The sequence below is a fragment of the Dendropsophus ebraccatus genome, chromosome 7 (assembly GCF_027789765.1).
Source record: "Dendropsophus ebraccatus isolate aDenEbr1 chromosome 7, aDenEbr1.pat, whole genome shotgun sequence".
Classification (NCBI taxonomy): domain Eukaryota; kingdom Metazoa; phylum Chordata; class Amphibia; order Anura; family Hylidae; genus Dendropsophus; species Dendropsophus ebraccatus.
The window spans coordinates 68,737,060-68,761,448 of NC_091460.1; the positions used below are offsets into that span (position 1 = coordinate 68,737,060).

General features: G+C 43.8%; 1 protein-coding gene across 1 annotated transcript in view; it reads right to left on the reverse strand.

Annotated features, from left to right (window-relative positions):
* Positions 1-24,389, reverse strand: part of KLKB1 (kallikrein B1) — a 67,113-nt gene that overhangs the window by 19,696 nt on the left and 23,028 nt on the right. The window contains exons 3-6 of the mRNA XM_069976558.1: positions 18,273-18,432; positions 16,752-16,858; positions 12,936-13,095; positions 7,526-7,635 (exon numbers count right to left, since the gene is read on the reverse strand). Of these exons, the coding sequence (XP_069832659.1) occupies positions 7,526-7,635; positions 12,936-13,095; positions 16,752-16,858; positions 18,273-18,432 (537 nt within the window). The remainder of the gene's footprint in view (positions 1-7,525; positions 7,636-12,935; positions 13,096-16,751; positions 16,859-18,272; positions 18,433-24,389) is intronic.

Genomic DNA, 24,389 nt, shown 5'->3' on the forward strand with positions numbered 1-24,389 from the left:
AACAAGCTGAACCACCATAGAAAACTTTATTGATTAAAAACATACTGTATAAAAACAGAAATGTCCAAGTACCATGAATGATGGTCTGCAACTGCTAATGTACAGATGGGGCCTGAGAGCAGAGAAGCGCGCTGCTTAACTGTAAATGTTTTTTTAATGTACAATAGTGAAGCAACATAAGTGAACATATCCGCTCACAGGTACAAAACCAAAATATACAACATTATTGCAAGTGCCATCAGTATACACATATGACTTACACTTGTGAAATGTGATAATATGGTCCACCACAGCGCCCCCACACCAAAAAAACATTTCAACAGGATGCCTTTATCAACCCCTCGCACCGAGGACCCGCTTGAACTTCCGCCTGTCCCATTGATTGAATAGGATGTCTTAGGTGCACTTTTAAAGCTTCCTTTAAAGTAATGACCTCCTCATATAGGAAGAGAGACTTTATGGGCCCTCTCAGGCTCCTTGGCTAAGATGCACCCTCTGCACCCCCTATAGGTACGCCCCTGTTACTTGAACTTGATTCTTCTTCTTAGGATAAATTAACAAGTCACAGCTTGCCACAATTTTCAATTTCATGTGGATGTTCCCTTATACTTTTAATTTAGTTGTTGCCCCCCTTTTGGTTGAATCAACATGGGTCAGAACTTCTGTTAAATGTACCTGCAGATTTATAGTTTCAGCATGCACATCTTGTTGTTTTTTTATGATAAGCAAATGTGTCTAAAGGCATCAATTTACCCAATGGAAGCCATAGTACAGTTTGTAATAGCATATCTTGTTTAATATGTATTATTAATTTATTAATTAATTTATTTAATTTTATTTATTTATTTCTGTGGAACAGATTTGCATAAGAAAAGCCTCCCCAGATTCAGTATGGCTCTGCCTATCTGCATGTGCTAAAATGTATGTATATGTTATATTGGTGATAGATTCCTCTTTATTCTCACTATAGAAGAATCTGTACATATACATACTGCATATATTCACACACAGACACAGACACACAAACCATTAAAGTTAGGGACCAGGACTAGTGATGAGTGAGTAATAAAATGCTCGGGTGCTCGGTACTCGAGACGAATATTTCCCAATGGCCGGGTACTCGTTTTGAGTAATGAACCCCATTGAAGTCAATGAGAAACTCGAGCATTTTTGCAGGGGATCCAAACTCGGCCCAGGGAAGGTTGCGTGAAAACCTGTCAACCTCAGAAAATGATGGAAACACCACGGAAATGGACAGGAAACAGCAGAAGCAGCATGCATGGATGCCTCCTGGGATGCCTAATCGCACCATTACGCCAAATTCTGGGCAACATCCTGGTGGTCAACCTCAAGATAATAGTGCTAACCCAGACCAAGATGGGCAAGGCACATGCGATCTGTGTGTAAGTGGTGCTTTATGGTGCATGGCACCTGTTACACAGGACAATGAGCAGTGAGCTTGGATATGGCTGCACTAAAAAACAAAGCAAGCCTGCAGACTGGCTGCAGATCACAACAGATACTGGTCAGACTGGGTTTTGGAGGTAGTTGTATAGAGTCTGTGTGTAAGTGGTGTTTTATGGTGTATGCCACCTCTTAAACATTACAATGAGCAGTGAGGTTTTATGCAGCTGTACTACAAATCACAGCAATACAATATACAACAGCAGCAGCACCAGCCACAAAAAATAAATAGTACTAAGGACCTCTTTGGGGTCTGTATGCACCACCTGCTGTCTCCTTTCTGCCAGCAGTCAATCACCACAGTGTGCAGCTAAGATCGTGGTAGCTGCACTGCAAGTCCCAGCCAGCAGTCTGCAGTACTCTAAACTAAATAAAAATTTTAAGCCCTTACAAGGGCTGTTGGGTTCTTTTTGTAGTATCCCTGCCTACAGGAACGCTAATTCCCTCCCTAATGCTCTTCCTGCCAATCAGCAGCTCTGTTCCTAATCCCTTCCAGCATGCATGTGAGGTGAGCACCGCCGGCCCAGATTCTTATATGCCCGGGTCATCTGATCTGGCCAACCAATCACTGCTATCAACATGTATGGGTCCCACGTCATCGCATGATGTACCAAAGAGTCTCCTGCATGTTTATTGGCTAAGAAATTGCACCCAAACTTACAGGAAAAGGATGATGCAATTTTCTCGAGTAATGCGAGATGCTTGTCTGAGCATCGAGCACCTTCGAGTACCTTAATACTCGAACGAGTACCAAGCTCAGACGAGCATGCTCGCTCATCACTAACCAGGACCCTTGTCATTGATATGGCTGGTGGTCTTCAAGTAGTTAACAAACTGCAAAGAATTTCAGCTGAAGTTTCTATGCCTCATTTTTTCTGCATGCAGTCAATAGAGGACAATGATAAATTACAAGCACTATAAAGAATATGTATATTTAACAACTCTTGTAGTGAACCTCTTTCCACTGCTACATATTAACAGAGATGAGGCTCTCTTTCAAAGTTCCCTTTGCATGAGGTCATGCCCGGAGTAATAATAATACAGCTCAGCTACAGCCTAAAATGCAGTGAGTAATTGCTCCTAGCATACCACAATCAGACATGGTACATAAGAGGATTTCAAGTCTTTTCAAACCTTTGTATGTTTCTATAAAACAATGTAACCCAATTAAGGATTGTTTTGGTCTAGATGTTTAAACCAGGAGGCCAGAAGAAGGGTTCATGACACTGACACGTGTATGAATGATGTATACCAGCACATAAAGCATCTATGGCTAATGACCTCCCTATCAACAGGCATTTGGGACACATACCCCTCAAGTGTTTAACTGGTGCCTCAGATATACCAGGTAAGTCCCACTTTCAACAAGGTCCACAAAATGTAGATACAGTTTAATTCTTATTCTTTTTCTTCGGGATTGGCCTTGCCCCACAATGGTGTCATCCAAGAAAGATGCCAAAGAAGGTGATGAGTTCTTAGAAGATGTTACAATGGACAATGTCACTTCATTATCAGGGGGATCAGTCCAGTCAAACAGTATCTATGGATCCAGGGGTACCTTTTTTGGCAAAAAAAGACATTATGGCTGCAAAATCCTGTAAGTGGGCTTTCAAATAAGAGAATGCAGGCAAAAAAAAGGTTCATTTGGAGAAGATGAAGACAGAAGGACAAGGGGCACAGATAGGTCAGTGTCCGGCAAAGGGGTTAGGCAGGAACTAGCCCTTTATTAAAGGTACTTGGAGAGGAGAAGTGCAACGGAGTCCCCTGTTTTGGGAACCATTGAGGTAATTTAGGGATATTCAAAAAATCCTGGTCATGGTTTAAAGAAGTGTAGACTAGCAGGTTTCCACTCTATGAATAATCCGAATAGGTTCTTGCAGCTGATATTCGTGGTGGAGATAAGTGTGGGATCAAGAGGCTGAAGGATCTATAGAGGTGGCTCTCTGGAAGTCCCACACTGTACACCCGTAGCACAGAAAGAGGTAAGAAGTAGTGCCCAACAGGCCAAGGAGGGAGTCTTTCAAAACAGCTTTCCAAGATTAAAAACCCCAGAAAAAAAGGAAGACCCTTCTGTTCCTGGGATGTACAGCAAGGAATGCTGCTAGAAGGGAGGTAATTATTAATGCTCTGGAAGTAGGAATTTTAAACTTAAGCAGCCATCTTGCTAAGTAGCAAGCACTAAGACAATATTAATATTTACGTTTATAATAATAAGTTTTACATTTAAAAGAAAGTGACAAAAAATACCACATTTATGTAGATTTCGCACAAACATTTGGTGGAAAAAACACCAACCTAAAGTTGGTCCAAAACCATTTTGTTTTCCTTATTTTAAAAAAACACACTTTTGACATGTCACAAGGACAGTCCAAAAGTTTTGAGTGATCTCGGTTTTACTGCTGAGGCACCCACAGACTTGGTGGGGGTCTCCGCAGAAACTGATGAGAACTATTGGCACATCCCTGTGACATGTCAAATGTTTTATTTTTATTTTTTAATGACAGTGCCAATTTTAATTTATTTTGTTCCATAATAGTGACACTGTTTATATTTTAATATAAATGATGTAGAAAATATAATTAAACCCCTTTATCAGTTTATAGATATGTGTATTATACATAACTGCTATATGTGTTGTCAGTTGTGAAGTAGTTGTGAAGGAGTGTATAGAGTTGGCTCACTCCATACACATCCAGTACTAGCAGCTTTATTATTCCTAATAAACAGCTCACCTATAGCTGACACATTGGAAGGAATTGGTAAAGTAGAAGAATCTCATAGTAGAAGATATTTAATGTGCTGCCAATTTCATGTTCTGTGGACAAGTATTTTTTCTGCCGACAAATGTAGGGGAATGTGCCAAAAATGGTTGAGTGACAATTATCCCACCTGATGTGACAAAAATTACTAGCCATGTGCCAAATACATAAATTCATTTGGATTTGTCTGAAAAAAGAGTCTTAACTCCACAGTGGAAATGTGTAACCATCTTAGTATCTGGACCACTGTATTCTGTGAGCCCACTATTTTCATATTTTTTTTCCATTAACTGATGAATTGTAGTTTTAGCAGTACAACTTCAGGGTAAATACAAAAAGAACTTCAAACAAAAGGTCAGCATGTCCGATAAATAAAATTGTATCCTTGATGTTAGGTTCATCTGTTATGTTTCGCACTGAATGCTGTAAAACAAAGCTATACTTACTTGTATCCAGATCCAGTCTCCTGAAGACAGCTTTTTAGTCTTGTGCTGGTTGAAAAAAAGAGACTAAACAAAGGAAGTTTCTGCCAGTACAGAGTGTCCCAGCTCAATGCATCATCTGAGCATCTGTGCTCAGATGACCGGGACTTTCTGTGTTAAGTCTCCTTTTTTCAACTAGCGATTCCACTGTTTTAAGAAGAAAGGTAGAGGGCACTCACCCGGTTTGTGATCTTTTCTTTATTGTTAAACGTGCATGAACAATTATCCGGACATCTGAGGCCGCATAGTAGACGCCAAGCACTGATGAAGCAGGGTGATTACAGCTGTTTCGCGCGCATGCGCGCTTCTACTGATACCGCCTCTCCCACAAGTCCGGAGTTAAAAAGGGTTTACACTGTGACGTGTGCAAGTGGGCGTTTACAAAAAACAAACATTTAAAATCATTAAAAATTACAATTTACTGCGACCTTCTATGTGGTGACTTATATAAACATATTTAATTCCACTTTGTCATTGAGTCCAATTTCGCCTTCTGCTTTCGTTGCTAGTATAAGGCGACTTTCTTTCTGTAATAATATTTTATTTACGTCTGTACTTGCTGTACCTCTTACTCGTTCTAAACCTACAAATTTTAAACAGTCTGTCCTTCCTTGGTGTTTCTCTTTTATGTGTTTTATTAACCTCGTTGCTCCTTTGTTTGTTTTACATGAGTAAATATGTTCATAAATTCTCCGATTCAACTTTCTAGTAGTTTTACCGATATAATGTACCCCGCATTCACACATCAAGGCATACACTACCCCTTTTGTTTTACAGCAAATAAAATCTTTTATAACACAGGTAATACCGCCTAATGTAACCGTTTTAGTTTCTAGGCACTGTTCACACCATGTGCAATTACCGCACTTAAACATTCCTTTTGGCATTGCTGTGCGTATCCAGTCTCGTTCATTTGTTTCTTTGAATCGGCTGTGCACTAGCATGTCTTTTAGGTTTTTACACCGTTTAAATGTTACTAGGGGTTTTTCTTGGTATATTTTGGACAAAATAGAATCATTTTGTATGAGGTACCAGTTGTTTTGTATACTACTACGTACTAAATTTGCTATAGGGCTGAACTTAAAAGCAAACGCAAATCTGGAGTTTTGGTTATTGTTTTTTTGTTTTTCTTTTTTTCTCGCTAATAACTGTTCCCTTTGTTTTTTTAGGGCTTTGTTTTGTGCCTGCAACAGTTCCTTTTCGGGGTACCCCCTTTGGATTAAGCGTTGGGTGAGTTCTTTAGCTTTTTGTATGTATGTCTCGTCAGTGTTGTTGATTCTTCTTAATCTTAAATATTGGCCGTATGGAACTGCCAATTTTACATGTTGTGGGTGATAACTGTTAAAATGTAACAGTGTATTCGAGGCTGTGGGTTTTCTGTAACTAGTAGTTTTTAGTTCGTTATTGTCTATTTTTATAAGGACGTCTAAGTATTCAATTTCTTGTGCATTTATTTTGCTGGTAAAGGACATATTGTATGTATTTTCATGGAGGTAATTTATGAATTCTTTAAATTCCATCGGGGTCCCTAACCAGACAATGAAGATGTCATCGACAAAACGTCGATAACATCTAAGATGTCTTGAAAAGGGATTTTTTGGGGTGAATATCATGTCCCTTTCAAACTCTGCCAGGAAAAGGTTGGCCAAAGTACATGCGACGGGCGTACCCATCGCTGTACCGCCGCATTGTGTATACCACGTCCCAACTAGCACATTCAGATGAATTTTTGGTAAGTATAGCTTTATTCTACAGCATGATAACTAACTAAAAAATAAATATATATATATATATATATATATATATATATATATATATATATATATATATATATATATATATATTGTGTCAGGAATCTGCAGTAGCCTGTGTGAACTGGACCTGGTGTTTTGCTTTTGTGTGCCACACCCGATTGCTTCTCAGCTTCTGGTTATGCAGGAGTTAAGCTGAGAAGCTCCTGGACTTGATTTTACACCTGTGTTGTTGCTGTGATTGACAGGTTTCTCTGCCTGTTTGTACCTGGAAGATCAGAGCGCCGGTCCAATGAGGATCCAGACCGGGCTCTTGGTCAGCATAAAAGCAAAGCAGAGACTGAGTCCCAGCGCTGGATAATTAGGTTAACTCCTGGTCCCAGCTCCCCTGTCTATTCCTGCGAACCCCTCTCCTAATCCCTCTGTGTTGCTCGACTTGTTATCTGACCTTCTGCCTGACTATTTGACGATCCCTCTGCCTGCTGATTTTGTACTGCGCTGCCTGTGTGGATTTGACCCGGCTTATTCACCATTCTTTTATGTTTGTTCGTCCGTCTCGTTCTGTGTGCACTTTATCAGTGTAGGGAACGTCTTCGTGGTTGTCCACGGCCGCCTAGGGCCGATTGAGGCAAGTAGGCAGGCGACAGTGGGTGGGTTCAGACCTAGGGCCCACTGTCTTGTCCTGTCTGTATCGCCCGATCCTGACATATTGCAAACATGCTTTATTCACATCTACTGTTGACACATGACCAATAAGGGTATTTACAACATTTAACCCTACTGTATGATAGTAATGATGTCAAACCATGTTGTGCAGCTCAATTTCTTGTTCCAATCCATAATGATAATATGCTGTCTATACACGGCATCATACGTAATAACTTTGGAAATACATTACCAAGGACACTGCTTTGAAAAAGCCATATTGTTTGAGGTCAATACATCATTCATATAACCTTGGCAACTATGATAAAAGGTTTGCTTTTTACTTACAAGTTGAATCTTTTCCATAGCATTTCTAAATAAATACCCCACATTGAATACATTTTATGTAATATCAATTATTTACCCAGTGAAGACTTTCCACAGGCCTTTAATGAGAATCCACAAATGACGTTGGAAAGTTGCCTTATTCTCGTCGGCATTCCTTTGGCAGAGTATCTAAAGTAACATGTGTTCCTGGAGACATGACAACAAGGATAAGCACCAAAGTTACTTATGCATGTCAGCATGTTAAAAGGGTTCCTACTTGTTATAAGGGTCCTTTAACAATAAGCTGATAACAAAGTGTCTCGTTGCTGTGACCCCCAGTAACCACATTTGTGGGATGCCCTGGTAGTGTACCTGTCACATTAAAATAAATAAATAAAACATTTGACATTGCACAGAGACATAAGCGAAATTTGGGGGGTGCAGGGGGCAGTGGCTCCTGGGCCCACACTGGCAGGGGCCCACTGAGGTCTCAGAGGCTTAATGCTGTCTGCAAAAGCTATTTCTTTTGCAGACAGCCTGCAGAGCGATGAGGAAGGACCTGTGGTGACGTCATAAGGGGGCGGGGCTGAGAACTGGAGAGGATTCTTGTGGATGAATGACCTGTGGTGATGTCATGAGGGGGCGGGGCTGAGAAGATGCTGGTGCATTACCTGCTGTATGGATTGAATAAATCACCTTACTTTTTCACTTTGATTACGGTGTGCTGCAGTACTTTCGAATAGATAGATAGATAGATAGATAGATAGGAGATAGATAGATAGATAGATAGATAGGAGATAGATAGATAGATAGATAGATAATAGATAGATAGATAGATAGATAGATAGATAGATAGATAGATAGATAGCTAGGAGATAGATAGATAGATAATAGATAGATACATGGGCGGTCTTGGCATTTCTGGGGCCCCAAGCGAAGTTATGTCTGGGCCCCCCCCCCCCTCGACACGCGTTCCAAAACAATAGACCGCTGTGTGTTGCCCCAGTAGTATATACCCCTTGTGCGCTACCGCCAGTAATATATACTCCTTGTGTGCTGCCCCCAATAGTTTATACCCCTTGTGTCCTGCCCCCAGTAGTATATACCCCTTGTTTGCTTCCCCCAGTAGTATATAAACCCCTGTGTGTTCCCCCAGTTATATATTTGGCCCCCCGTGTGCTCCCCCAGAAGTATATAGACCTCCTGTGTGATGCCCCAGTTGTATATAGACCCCCTGTGTGCTGCCCCCAGTTGTATATACCCCCCTTTGTGCTCCCCCACTGTATATAGGCCCCCTGTATGCTCCCCCACTTGGATATAGACCTCCTGTGTGCTCCCCCACTTGGATATAGACCCCTGTGTGCTCCTCCTGTAGTATATAAACCCCCTGTGTGGTTCCCCCAGTAGTATATAGACCCCCTGTGTGCCTCGCCAGTATTATTTAGACCCCTTGTGTGCTGCCCCAGTTGTATACAGACCCCTGTGTGCTCCCCCAGTTATATATAGACCACCTGTGTGCCTCACAAGTAGTATATAGACCCCCTGTATGTTCCCCCAGTAGTATATAGCCCCTTTGTGTGCCCCACCAGTAATATATAGACCCCTGTGTGCTCCCCCAGTAGTATTTAGCCCCCCTGTCTGCTCTCCCACTTGGATATAGACCTCCTGTGTGCTCTCCAAGTTGTATATAGGCCCCATTCTGCTGCCCCAAGTAGTATATAGACCCACTGTGTGCTGCCCCCAGTAGTATATAGACCCCTCTGTGAAGCCCCAGTAGTCAATAGCCCCCCTGTGTGCTCCCCCTGTTATATAGCCCCCTGTGTGCTCCCCCTATTTATATAGACCCCCGATGTGCGCTCCCCCAGTTAAACAGACCCCTGTGTGCTCCCTCTCCCATATAGTATATAACACAATAAAACAAACACTTCTCCTCTTCTCTTCACTCTTGTGGCCGCAGGAAGGGTTTTCCCTGCGATCACAAGAGGCCGCACTCCCCTTGCCCTGGCGCTGATGCTCCAGTGATGTTACTGGAGCGCCGGCACCACAAGGGCAAAGCTGCCACTTGTGACCGCAGGGAAAACCCTTCCTGCAGCCACAAGAGTGACTAACAGGAAGGGAGCCAATGTCTCCCGCCCTGCCAGTGCTGCTGCATGTAACTATGAGCGCTCATTACGAGTGCTCATAGTTACAGTTCAGGCAGGAGCGAGCGGGGCAGCGGCCCTGTCCAGCGGTTTTGAGCACAACAGCGGGGCGTGGTGCCAAAGACCGCCACTGGATAGATAGATAGATAGATAGATAGATAGATAGATAGATAGATAGATAGGAGATAGATAGATAGATAGATAGATAGATAGGAGATAGATAGATAGATAGATAGATATAGATAGATAGGATAGATAGGAGATAGATCTTCTCTATGTGTAGCAGAGGTGCCGCACAGGCACGTCTGCTACCGTCGGCTGACGTCATTTCCTGCCGCAGGGGAGCTGATTAATGGAGGACAGGGGAGAAGGAGCTGCTGCCCCCTGCAGCATAGAGTGGCTGCTGCCGACTGAGGAGTCACACAGAGGGGGCCCTTGCTGCTATGAACAAACAGCACTGCTTGGTGAGAAGAAAGAAGGACTCTTAAAGACCTGTTCTTCTCACCAAGCTACAGCCAAAGCCTGCCTTTCCCTCCCTGTGTAAGGTCGCAACCAACTTTCCCTCCCCCCACTCAGTGACGTCATCATCTCCTTCCTGCTCTGCTGTCGGAGGGGCAGGGGAGCACCATGCTGGCTGTGAGGGAGGAGGACCTGTAAGCAGCTGAGATGGAAGGAGCTTTTCTATGAACAGTAAGTGATTGTTTCTTGTCTTATAGTGTGAGTGCAAAGTGAAAGTGTGTATCTACAGTATATAGTAGTGTGTACAATATGTGTATTGTGTGTGTAAAGGATTTCTATATGTATGTATAGTGTGTATTAATATATGATATATGCATTTACAGTATGTATATATATATATATATATATATATATATATATATATATATGTGTGTGTGTGTGTGTGTGTATATAGTGTATGCATTCCTCTGTAGTATGCTTATGATAAATGCATGTATGAATGTGCAGTAGGCATGCATATAGAGGCCATGTTCACATGGCATAACATACCGGCCGTTCTGTGGCCGGTGTTAGAGAAGATCATTCCAGTCGGTACTGCAGTACCGGACAGATAATCTTCACTGCCGCTGAATTCGGATGCAGGCGCCTCAGTGTGTGTCTGCATCCGAATTCCCTGCTGCTCACAATGGAGTGTGCGTCCAGAGTCGCACGCGCCATTGTGTGAACTGACTCGGTTTTCTGTGGCCGCAGAAAACTGACATGTCAGTTTCATGCGGCGCCGCTAGGGATCCCAGCCGGAGTGTATACTATGTGTATACACTCCAGTCAAGATTCCTTAGAAAGTACCATTACGTAAGTTCCGTAGTAATCATGGCCGTTGTTACAACAGCCATGATTGTTACGTAACCTGCGCAGTGGGAACATGGCTTTATAATGTATATTTGTACAGATTGTATTCATATGTGCGTGTATTAAACAAAATACAAAGGACCACATCTACTTCATGCAAAAATTGTGTCTTTTTATTCTTACAGTATTATATATATTTTGTATATGCAATGTGGTAGAATATGTAAACACATGTTTTGCATGGAGGAGATGCTGTCCTAGTTTATAGTCTACTTTGTGAGAGGGATGCCAGGGGTTGGTTGTAGTGCGCCCAGCCCAAGGGAATCTGCAGTACACAGCGCGACACAAAGTGTATACTGCCTGTGGTAGACAAATTGTGCTGACATGTGACCATACACAAACTGTAGCGTCAGCACAATCTGTTTAATGATGGCTACATGTGTACATATGTATGCATACACAATGTGTGTTTATGATGTATGTATGTATGTATGCACAATGTGTGTCTGTATGTATACATGTATGTATGCACAGTGTGTATGTATGTATGTATGTATTTATGTATATATATATATATATATATATATGTATGCACAGTGTGTATGTATGTGTATATGTATGTATGCACAGTGTGAGTGTATGTATGTATGTATGCATGCACCGTATGTATGTGTGCACAGTGTGCGTCTGTATGCATATATGTATGTATGCACAGTGTGTATGTATGTATGTATGTGTGCACAGTGTGTGTTTATGTATGTATGTATATATGTATGCACAGTGTATATGTATGTATGTGTGCACAGTGTGTGTCTATGTATGTATGTATGCACAGTGTGTATGTATGTATGTATGTATGTGTGCACAGTGTGTGTCTATGTATGTATGTATGTATGTATGCACAGTGTGTATGTATGTGTGCACAGTGTGTCTGTATGTATATTTGTGTGCATGCACAGTATGTATGTGTGCACAGTGTGTGTGTATGTATGTATGCATGCACAGTGTGTGTGTCTGTTTGTCTTTATGTATGTATGTATGTATGTATGCACAGTATGTATGTATGTATGTGTGCACAGTGTGTGTTGAGTGTTTGTGATGTATGTATAGCATGTGTGGTGTGTGGATGCGGGTAAGAAATACAGAGGGGACCTGATACTATAATACTATATAGAGGTGCAGAAGGGCTGGACTACTATTTAGTAGCACAGATTGAGCCTAACTGCTTATAAGGGGGCACAGAGGGAGAAAGGTTACTGTGTTAAGCAATACACTTGAAGATGATGCTGGAGCAAGGATCCTAATTTGTTTGGTAGATCTTGCAGGGAGGTGTCATGGCTGGAGAAGTCTTCATGATAGCCAAGCAAGAAAAAGAGAACAACTTCAGCAAAAACGTCACTTGCTATTCATGCACAGAAGACACCTCCTGTGAGTCACTGGATGTAACTGCACTATAATTACTCCTTTTTAAATCATCCTTTTTATTACCAGCTAAAGTGTAAATCAGTCAGAGCAGGCCGGGGCAGGAGGTGCAGCTGGGGCTCTGCTCTACCTCTCACACTTCAGCTGGTAATGATTACAAAAGTTTATGTAGGACTAATGGTCCTGTCACTTATATCTCCCTCGCACCTGTATGCCGGGATCTACAACACTGTACGTGGTATGGACCACTCTTATTCCCTTTAAGAGCACAGACATACCTAATCCATTGTGGATTTGGTGCATCTGAAATACATAAATATGCAACATCAAATCCACAGCAGATTATGTTGTTTTTTATGTGTTGATGGTAGGGTTCATGTATTTAATGAAGTAGTGAGTAATGAGCAGAATTCGCTACAGCCTGTATAGCACACTGCTGTCTATAATATATTGGGGAGCATATATTATGTGGGCTGCTGAGGTTTGAGTGCCAGGGCTGATTTTAAGTCCCAGTCCGGCCCTGGATGTTTCAAACCATATGGTTCTTATCAAGCTTTAATGATTGCTTTAGTGTCCTATTGGCGCAAAGATATTATTGTGACATGAAATATTTGTAATTTATGCCGCGTCTCTCACCGTAGTTGACTGCTGTGGTATTGTTCTGTAACATAAGTAAAGAACTGGCAATGTTCATTATTGGTGCAGCGTTCTCTGCATTCCTCCACACTGGCCACTTTTGACATGTTATACGTTGTCCCAAGCATATCCACACCGGGAAAAAACTTGTCCCTGCAGGCTAGAACAATTGAGACATTTCTGTAATTATTTGTTTTAGATGATGTGTATTAATGTGTATTGTATGCCAATTCAAGTGGAAATAACATGGACAAATGTATTTTAAATTCAGAGTTTCACTTTAACATAAAGCAAGGAATGTAACACCTTATTAACAACCAACATGCTGTTTTATGATAGCTCTGCACTGCAGCAACAGAATGGAGCTCGTGGACCCTGCCAGCTGTCATCTTCTCACTGGTTCTGGGTATGTCACAACGCAGGATCCACATCACTTAAGAGCAGGATTTACCCCTCTCAGCCAATCAGTGTCTGCAGCGGTGTCCTGCCCAAGTCACTGACTGGGGCAACCGTCAGCCATGTCATGGTGTAGCCGGCCCAGAAGCTCAGAAGACAGCTGGCGAGGTCCAGGAGCGAAACGAGGCTCTGCGCAGGGCGCTGGGACAGGTGACCATAAGTTGTTTTTTATTTTCCGCCCATCCCCTGCCCGTAAAGATATTATACTTCCTGGCCGGACTTCTCCTTTAATATAATAAGGTTTCAGGAGCAGAGTCTGCTCTATATGTGGCAGGTGCTGGCTGTGTCTTACAGTTGTTACTGCAAGATGCCAGAGGTTGTCTGAGAATTTGCAAATTAGCTGTGAGGTATCTTGTATGCCTGTACTTCAGTGAATAAATTCACTTTTTTGGTCCAGCTTTGAAGTGTAAGTATCTGCTCTTCAAATGAAGAGCTACATTGGATACATAAAGATACATTCTACAAGTACAGAGCGTATGGTGAGTAACCACATTTAAACACACTAATTGTATATATCCTGGATCTGTGGTGGACTTGGTAGCATCCTGCTAGTGTGGAGATACAATTATTGCCAAAGTGCAGACTGTTGATATATTATTGAAATTGCTTATAAAAATCCCTAATGGACTTAAAGGCTATGTTTACACTACGTAAAAGTACGGCCGTTGTTGCCATCGGCAACAACGGCCACACTTTGTACGGGTGAACAATGCCTATTGCTCTATGGGATCCCGGCCGGAGCGTATACACATCGTATGCGCTCCGGCCAGGATCCTGCACGGGGCCGCAAATAACTGACATGTCAATTTTCTGCCGTAGGAAACCCTGTCAGTACACACAATGAAGCGAGCGGCTCACTGTGTGCTATGGAAGGTTTTGATGTGGGCGCGCGCTGTGGCCGAAAGACCATCCAGACGGTACTTTAGTACCGGGCGGGATGATCCGTGCAGAGACCGGCCATTCCGTGACCCGGCCGGGGTCACAGAACGGCCGGTCTCTCACGACGTGTGAACATAGCCAAAAAGTGTAAACACAAATGAGAAAAAAAGTTTTTAAAAATATCAAATACCCCTCACCTACTAAAAATTCAAATCCCCCCATCCCATTATATATCTGGGGAGGGAAAAATGTGGAGCTGAGGTAGGTAAGGGGTATAGAATTATCTACTTTGATCTTCTTATAGTAGAACTGCTTATGCTATAGGCCCTCTGCACGGAAAGGAGAAAAAAATTAATCACAAGTAGAACCTAGAATAGCTAAGGAGGTTCCACTATGAGAGGATCATTTAAAGAGTACTATGCTACCTAAACTATTATTTTCTATATACAGCAAGGACTGCATAGACATTGCTAACAATGAAGTCATCGAGCCACTAAGCGAGCGCCGATCTAGCAGATTCACGCTCTCTTACATAATAGATTGGGGCATGTAAAAAGACACTTAGGCTGTGTTGTATAGTGATGTGGAGTAGGGATGGTCCGAACCTGCCGAGGTTCGGGTTCGTACGAATTCAGACTCTCGGTAATGATTCCCGCTGTCTTAAAGGGAACCAATCACTGGAAAAAAGCATATAGAGCTTTTGAAATGTGCTGTTAGAGCACACAGCACACTTGCCACACGTGTTTCCATAGCCTCCGTGCCTTCCCCGTGTAAGCCGCAAAGTAACTTTATAAAACTGGCGCCCTGTATGCTAATTACCTGAGGTAGTCATCTGGGCGGTGTGCGGCTAGCAGGTAGCAGGTCCCCTGGGCGTTCTTCCGCTGTAATCACGCCCCTCTGGGCGTGATTCAAATGGCAGAGTGGCTGTGGCGTCACTCGGGAGCGCGCCGTGCCCAACGTCGGCACACTTACGTACTGATGCCGGACGCCGCCGCACATGCGCAGTGCAGCCGCTTCCATTCCGGTTGGACTGCGCCTGTGCAGAATAGCCTCGAACTCCGGCTAACAGGCTATTCGAGGCTATTCTGCACAGGCGCAGTACCGCCGGAATGGAAGCAGCTGCACTGCGCATGGGCGGCGGCGTCCGGCATCAGAATGTCACAGCTACTCGGTGATTTGAATCACGCCCAGAGGGGCGTGATTACAGCGGTAGAACGCCCAGGGGACCGTGACTACCTGCTAGCCGAACACCGCCCAGGTGACTACCTCAGGTAATTAGCATACAGGGCGCCAGTTTTATAAAGTTACTTTGCGGCTTACACAGGGAAGGCACGGAGGCTATGGAAACACGTGTGGCAAGTGTGCTGTGTGCTCTAACAGCACATTTCAAAAGCTCTATATGCGTTTTTCCGGTGATTGGTTCCCTTTAAACCTCCGTGGAGAGGGTGGATAAAGCGGGAAGACCGCCTGGAAAACTGGGATACAGCCTATGGCTGTGGCTGTATCCCGGTTTTCCAGGCGGTCCTAAAGACTCTAAAGAGACAACTAGAATTGTAATCTTTAGCACCTTTTAGCGAAATATGGTACAATATTTTACTTTGAATATAACCATCTTGCCAACAGCTTAATGATTCTCATATACTGCATATTTTAACTATAGTGAAGTTTTCAATAGTTTTCAGCAAACTGCTGGTTTAAAGAAGAAGTTTGGCGGCAGCCGGCAGGGGCAAAATTGATTACAAGTGCTAACTTACCTCTGCGCAACCAGCCATGGGACCCCCCCCCCCCACCACCACCACCACCGGGCTCCGAGATCTCCGGAGCTGACACGTCATGACCCGGCTGATGAACTGGCCGCTCAGCCAGACAGTGACTGGGGCTTCTCCAGTCATTGATTGGCTGAGGGGCCAGTCCATAAGATAGGACAGGCATTTTCCCCCGAAAACTCGGGAGAAAATTCCTTCAGGCAGTGATCCCGAGGCTGGTTCCACCACTCATCACGGGCAGGGGAAGAGGTAAGTAAGTACTTGTAATCAATTTTCTCCTTTCCCTGCCAGTTGCCGCATTTCATAATCCGCCGGACTTCTCCTTTAATGGAAGAAAGAAAATAATTTTCCTTAAGAAATTGTGTTGACCAGGTTGATAAATTGACTATGATATTTTTCCAAGAAATTAAGCTTTATGTGGGTCAGTTTGATTAAATAAAGAAGACCTGCCACCTCTCTAGATGTGTAGAAGAAAATAATTAGATTGTCCCTTTCATAGCAATGCTTGAGCGTATTTTCTCGGGACACATTTACTAGTCATAGTAAATGTGGGCCAATGGCCACTACCCAAAGCATACTGACATAGAATCCTCAGTTGGCAGTATAAGGTTGTTTTTTTTTTTACTTGGTACATGCAGCATCCACCAGATTACATTAGACTTAATTTTTTGTTACAGCAAGCCTCCTAGTAGGAAGTGAAAATGGACATTCTTACTATATATTTTCCTTGTGCAGTGTTTTAGGGAATGCCCTGAAATGGCTCCTTGCACCATTGTTTTCTTTAAAGTTAATGTTGGGCTTTCCTTCAGAATGCATGCAAACCTGGGAAATAAAAGAGAAAAATGTATTTAGTGAGTGCCACAAATGTTATTTAAAGGAGTAATGTGGATTAAAGCCTGCAGGTTCAGGCCAGTGAACCTACTGATATGAGACAGCCGCTATTTACCTTCGGATCCCAGTGCTGTAAGTCCTATTCCCGTGCGGTCCGATATAGTGCCATTTTAGCGGCCCCGGAGCATTTGGGGCGTTCCACATGCTCCCGGAGCACCCGCTTGGCCCGCCTAGCCTGCCTCCTCCCGGCCCGCCCACTATGCATATTCATATATGCATAACTAGGCCGCTTGTAACGGGCTACTGCCTGCACATGCGCCATTAGAAGTGGCCAAGCTATGCATATATGAATATGCATAGTGGGCAGGCCGGGAGGAAGCAGGCTAGGCGGGCCAAGCAGGTGCTCCGGGAGCATGGGGAATGCCCCAAATGCTCCGGGACCGCTCATTAGCATATTACCAATTAGCCAAAAACGGCACTATACCAGACCGCATGGGAATCGGACTTACAGCACTGGAATCCGAAGGTAAATAGCGTCTGACACATATCAGCAGGTTCACTGGCCTGAACCTGCTGATAGTGCCGCTTTAAGTTCTGTTTCATATGTAATATATAAATCCCATTTTAGGCTATGTTGAGATGCTGTATGAGACATGTCAGTTTTCTACGGCACCGCTAGAGATCCCGGCCTGAGCATATACTATGTGTATACGCTCCAACGGGATTCCATAGACGGCAAGGTAACATTTATTTTCGTATTAATCACAGCTGTTGCAATCGACAACAACAGGCGTACTTTTACGAAAATATACGTTTTGTGAACATGGCCTTAAGCTGAGAAAAAGCTGTGGTTAAGTTTGCCTGACTACAAATGAAGCTAATGGCTTATGTATACAAGCCTCTAAGCTTGTGGACAGTGCAGAGAACCTCAAGGGTAAAGGGGATGATAATATAATTTTTTAAGTTTTCAATCATGCCCATCCCTTCTCTGTTCTTTCCTCCTAGCAAACACATTGTAGTTAAGACCTTCCGCCATTTTTTGCAGTCTGGACCCCTTCTGTTTGGTGAGGTCTCCATAACTGAACATAATGGAAGATTAAATAATCGTATTTAAATCTAAAATGTACAGAAATGTTTATAGATCGTTTAGAATATACTGTAGCTATGTACCGTGGGGTCAAACTCTCACTTTTTGTACAATTCCGGACATTATAATAATTCTGATCTTGAACTCTATTTCTTCAAGGTCAGGAGAAGATGAAACCCCTACTGTCCTTGAATATAACAATACATTTCTCGCTATGTGTAAACTTACTAGATAATAGCATATACTATTTTTCTAGAGTGCTGTAAGAAAAGATATATTTTAAATTAAAAACAACATAAATTTTCCATGTCGTCTTACCTTTCATTTACATTTGCCCATTTTTCAGGTAGGTAAGAAAACATCAAGCACCGTGGATTGAATGTGCAGACCATTTGGCAGTATTCAACATCTGGAGTAAATACAGTGCCCAGGTCTCCTCCTTGAAAAAGCACATCCTGCTGGAGCTCAGGTACACAGTCTAGCACAATAGAATACATGAACCTTGTTAATTTTTCTATGTATATGTTGCCTTAGGCTATAGTCACGTAGTCACGCAACGTTTTTAGTGCTCCATTTAAAATGGACGTCATTTAGCTGTCTGGCCTCTACTTAGTGTAATGATGACTGTTGGTACAATATTCTAGTTTTGGGTTAGTAATTGGACTCTGGGTATGGCCTAATTGAAAAGTCTATTGCATTTAATAGTAAAAACGGAGAAAGAATTGTGACAAAAGAAAAACTGTGAGTAAATAACTAATAAAAAAAACATCCGCTGTTTGCAAAAGACGTCCAAAAATAATCATGATCATTATTTTGACGTCCGCAGTGATAACATTCGTTATTCAGTACAATGTGTGCATTGGACGTCAGTCTTTCCATTGACTTCATTGCATTGCCATTGCAGTCAGGTAAATCGTGGCAATAACTGACATTTTTTTAAATTGCAAAAATGGCCGAATTTTCTCGATTTTTGATGTTGTTAATAATCTTAGAGGGGTACTCGGGAGACAAGACATTTTTTTTCAATACATTGCTTTAATAAAGTTATATAACTTAAAATTAAAATATATATAATGTATTTTTTTATTTAATTTACAAACATACTTTGGATGCCTGGCAGCAGTAAGGGGTGACACAGCCCCTCAGCTGCCACCACCACTTGTGTCAAAAACTGCAGGACTATATTCCCTGCAGTTCCTGATCATTTGCTCTGTTCAGCACTATACAGGGCAGGGTTTGTTCCCCCATGTACTGAATATTCTTATACACAGTACACAGGGGAGGAGGCTGCTCAACGTGGTTGCACTGTCTGGCAGCCTCTGCAGAGGGAGCGATGGTTGTTATCACCACTTAGTGTGCTTCTAGCACATACAGTGGTACCTCGGTTCTCGAACTTAATTGGTTCAGAAAAGCAGTTTGAGAACCGAGCAGTATGAGAACTGAGCAGTGTCTTCCCATAGGAAATAATGTAAATGTGTTTAATTGGTTCCAGCACCCACCAATATTTACCTACAATACTCATATATTGCATTGCAAAGTGCATAGTTTAATCTCTACAGTACAGTACATAACAGCACTATACTGTACAGTACATTATGCACAAGAAACATTCAACAGAACCAGCAATTATATTACAGTAGTCACCGACTCCTCACTCATCCTTTACTGTATAGAGTCCCCCCCACCCCACCCCAGCACTGTAACCAATGGGAGATGGTGGTACACTGACTGTACTACTACTGTACTGTATATGCACTCCAGCAGTCTTATATAGGGCTGTACTGTATGCGAAGCCTCACTAGTGCTAAACTCACCAGGTACACCCCACCACCCACGCTCACAAAAACGTTCAGATACTGAGTACTTCAAGACTGGGTTTCCAAAAAGTGTTTAAGAATCGAGCAAGAGTTTGAGAACCAAAGCAAACTATCTTGTAAAATACTGTTTGAGTTCCAAGCCGTTTGAGAACCGAGCAGTTTGAGAACCAAGGTACCACTGTATACAAATATACAATACATGGGGGAACAAGTAGGTAATCAGGAACTGCAGAGAATATAACCCTGAAGTTCCCAACACAAACGGTGGTGGCAGCAGAAGGGCTGTGTCATCCCATACTGCTACTAGGCACCGGAAGTATGTTTGTAAATAAAAAATAATACCTTTGTTTTTTAACCCCTTAACGACATCGGGCGTAAACTTACGCCCTGGCGCCCTGGTACTTAGCGCATCAGGGCGTAAATTTACGCCCAATGTTTCCCCGATCGCTGCGTGTTCACACACAGCGGTCGGGGAAGATGGCCTGCTATAAATCATAGCAGGCCATCATAGCTTCACGGCACGGGGGGTGGTTAACACCCCCCGTGCTTACGATCGCCGCTATAGGCTGATCAATTCAGATCAGCCAATAGCGTCGATCGGAACCTTTTGACCCGATGACCCGGAAAAAAATGGCGGTCGGTGCTGTCCGAGGACGGCACCGACCGCCATTACTGTAAAAAGTAATGTTGATCGCCGTGCCACCGGCCCGATCGCCGTGAACGGCCGGCCGGCCGTTCACGGTGATCGGGCCGGTGGCACGGCGATCAGAGTCCCACAAAATAGTAAATACCTGCCCTGGACCCCTCAGCTAGAGAGCCGAGGGGTCCAGAGCAGGTATTTGTACATTACTCACCTGTCCCGGGCTCCTGATCGTCGGCTTCCGGGTTCGCGGCGTCCTCCGTCATTCCGTTCGGTCTTCGGGTCTTTCCGGCGGTCCTCGTCGTCTTCTTTCGGCTATTTTCGGCTCCAGCCTCGTCATTTTCCGGATTTTGCGCTCTGCTGCCCCCTAGCGGCTGATATGTGTAATACACTTATCAGCAGCTACAGGGATATTCAGAATATAGAAAAAGTTTTTTTTTTTTTTCCAAATTTTTTTTTTTCTATTTTCCTCACCCTATCGCCGCTGAGTGTTGATCAGCATCGCACGAAAGTGCGCTGCTAATCAGCAACTCCTCCTTTTTGGCGTAGGGTGTTTTTTTTCTATATTCTACTGCCACGGTCTGCTTATAAGTGTCGCACATAAGTGCGGCATTTATCAGCAACTCCTTTGTTGGCGTAGGTTTTTTTTATACTTACTGTAAAAAAAACACGTAAAAAACACTACATTACACCACACTACATTGAATAAAGTTTGACACTACACCACTACATACCCCATATACTAGTCCCCATATAAAGATGGCCCCCAGGGTGTTTTCGGTGTCAGAGGGATACGTTATTATTGCCTCCGACACCGAAACAGCCAGTGAGGATGAATGGGGGGGATCGTTCTTTCCTCCATTCATCCTCATCATCCAGTGACGTGTCTGGGGGTAGCGTAGCGTACGCTGCCCCCCAGACACGTCTTTTCCGCCAGTACCGTCCCAATAAGAGATGACGGTATGGTGTGAAATTCTACAAACTGTGTGAGCGTACCTCAGGGTACACTTACAGATTTAGGGTACATGCACACTGCGGAATGGAGAAGGATAACCCTTTGTGCATTCCGCAGCTGGCACCCGCCGGCGGACTGATGGAGGCGCGCGTCTCCACCCGTGTCATAGACTCCATGTTATGCACGGGCGGATTCCGTCGTCCATCCAAAGAATGAACACGTTGGACGGAGAGCGGAATCCGCCTGTGCATAGAATGGAGTCTATGACACGGACGGAGACGTGCGCCTGCATCAGTCCGCCGGCGGGTGCCAACTGCGGAATGCACGAAGGGTTATCTGTCGCGATTCCGCAGTGTGCACGTACCCTTAGAGTGTATGTAGGAAGGGACACCCGAATCCAGCCCCCAGATGCCCCCTCCCCTCCCATCCTCGGAACAAGTGGGAAGATCGTCCGGGAACTGATCTTCCCACTGCTGGATAAAGGTCACCACCTGTACGGGGATAACTTTTATACCAGCGCCCCCTCTTCCAGTCCCTCGCTGCCCTGTAGCTTGCGGCACGATCTGAACATATCAGAAGTAGTAATAGCGCCCTAATATTTAGCAGCCATGGAGCGGACACAGCGCTTCTGGATATGAAGGACCCTGTATCGCACCAGGGCAACATTATCCAGGTGACGTCCCGCACACAGGAGAAAGGGAGACCCCAGAAGAAGTGCAGAGTGTGGTGTAACAGGGGGATCAGGAAGGACACCATTTCCAGTGTGACACCTGTCCTGATCACCCCGGCCTCTGCATATTGGATCGCTCCAAGGCGCACCACACGTCACTGGGGTTCTACATTATCTAAATTCTGTCCCTTATTCCTATTTCAGGGGTCACGTTGGTCCAGGGTTATTCTGATCGCCATTATGGAGTCGGGAAGGAATTTTTCCCCTGTGATGAGGCTACTGTCGTCTGCCTCACGAGGGTTTTTTGCCTTTCTCTGGATCAACACAGGTTGAGTTTGATGGACACCTGTCATTTTAAACCTTATAAACTAATAATTGGCCTAATACCCCCAAATTAATTAGAATTGTCCCTTTTTCCCAGCTAAATAGGTATGGCCGCCATTCCCATTAGAGGATGCCATGATGCAATTACAAAGCCTCTGTGCGGCCAGGGCAGTAGAAACCCCCCACAAGTGACCCCATTCTGGAAACTACACCCCATAAGGAATCTAACAAGGGGGGCAGCGGGGATATGGCCCCCTGGTGACGGCCACATTTGGGACGTGAAAATGAAAAAAATGGTATCTTTTATTTTCTCGGCACATGTTCTACGTAAGTGCCTGTCACCAGTGGGGTCCATATGCTCACTGCACCCCTTGTTAGATTCCTTATGGGGTGTAGTTTCCAGAATGGGGGTTACTTGTCGGGGGTATCTACTGACCTGGCAGCACAGGAGCTTTGTAATTGCGACATGGCCTCCATCCTCCATTCCAGCCTCTAAATGGCGCTCTGTCCCTTTGGTGGCTTGCCCTGTGCCCATATGGCACATTATGCCCACATATGGGGTATTTTCGTAATCAGGGGAAACTACCCTACACGTTTTGTGTTAATTTTCTTTTTTAACCCCTTGTGGAAATGGAAAAAATCAAGGCTAGACCAACATTTAGTGTAATTTTTGTAAAATTTTTACTCTAAATCATTAATCTTGTCATGATTTTTTCATTTTCACAAGGGGCTAAAAGATAAAAAAAAAACACTAAATGTGTAGAGCAATTTCCCCTGAGTACGGAAATACCCCACTTGTGTACATAAAGCGCCATTCGGGTGCAGGGTAAGCCTCCGAAGGGAAGGAGCGCCATTTTGTTTTTGAAGGCTGGATTTGGATGGAATGGATTTTAAGGGGCCATGTTGCATTCAAAAGGCCTCTGTGTTGCCAAGACAGTTGAAACCCCCACAAGTGACCCCATTATGGAAACTACACCCCTCAAGGAATGTAACAAGGGGTGTAGTGAGCATATGGACCCCACTGGTGACGGGCACAAATGTGGAACAATGTGGCGTGAAAATGAAATATTACATTTTTTACACTATAATGTTGGTTTAGCCTTGAATTTATCATTTTCACAAGGGGTTAAAAGAGAAAAAAACACACAATATGTGTAGAGCAATTTCCCCCGAGTCCGTAAATACCCCACATGTGGACATAAAGCGCCATGTGGGCGCAGGGCAAGCCTCCAAAGGGAAGGAGCGCCATTTGGATTTTGGAGGTTGGATTTGGCTAGAATGGATGATGAACGCCATGTCGCATTTACAGAGCCCTCGTGCTGCCAAAACACTGGAAACCCCCCACAAGTGACCCCATTCTGGAAACTGCACCCCTCAAGGAATCTAACAAGGGGTGCAGTGAGGATATGGACCCCTTGATGACGGGCACATTTGTGCCATGAAAGTGAAAAAATGAAATTTTTTACTTTTACGTCACATTGTTCCACATTTGTGCCCGTCACCAGTGGGGTCCATATGCTCACTGTGCCCCTTGTTAGATTCCTTGAGGGGTGTAGTTTCCAGAATGGGGTCACTTGTGGGGGGTTTCCAGTGTCTTGGCAGCACGAGGGCTCTGTAAATGCGACATGGCCCTTGAAATCCTTTCCAGTGAAATTCAGCTTCCAAAAGCCAATTGGCGCTCCTTCCCTTTGGAGGCTCGTCCTGCGCCCCCTTGGCACTTTATCGCCACATGTGGGGTATTTCCGTACTCGGGAGAAACTGCGCTACACATTTTGTGTCTTTTTTTTTCCTCTTATCCCTTTAAGAAAATGAAAAATTGAAGGCTAGAACAACGTTTTAGTGTAAAAAATACATTTTTCTTTTTTCACGCCATATTGTTCGGAAAATCTGTGAAGCACCTGTGGGGTCCAAATGCTCACCGCACCCCTTGTTACATTCCTTGAGGGGTGTAGTTTTTTAAATGGTGTCTTTTTAGGGGTGTTTTTTAGGTTTTGGCACCCCAGAGCCTCTGCCAACCTGAAGTGGTACA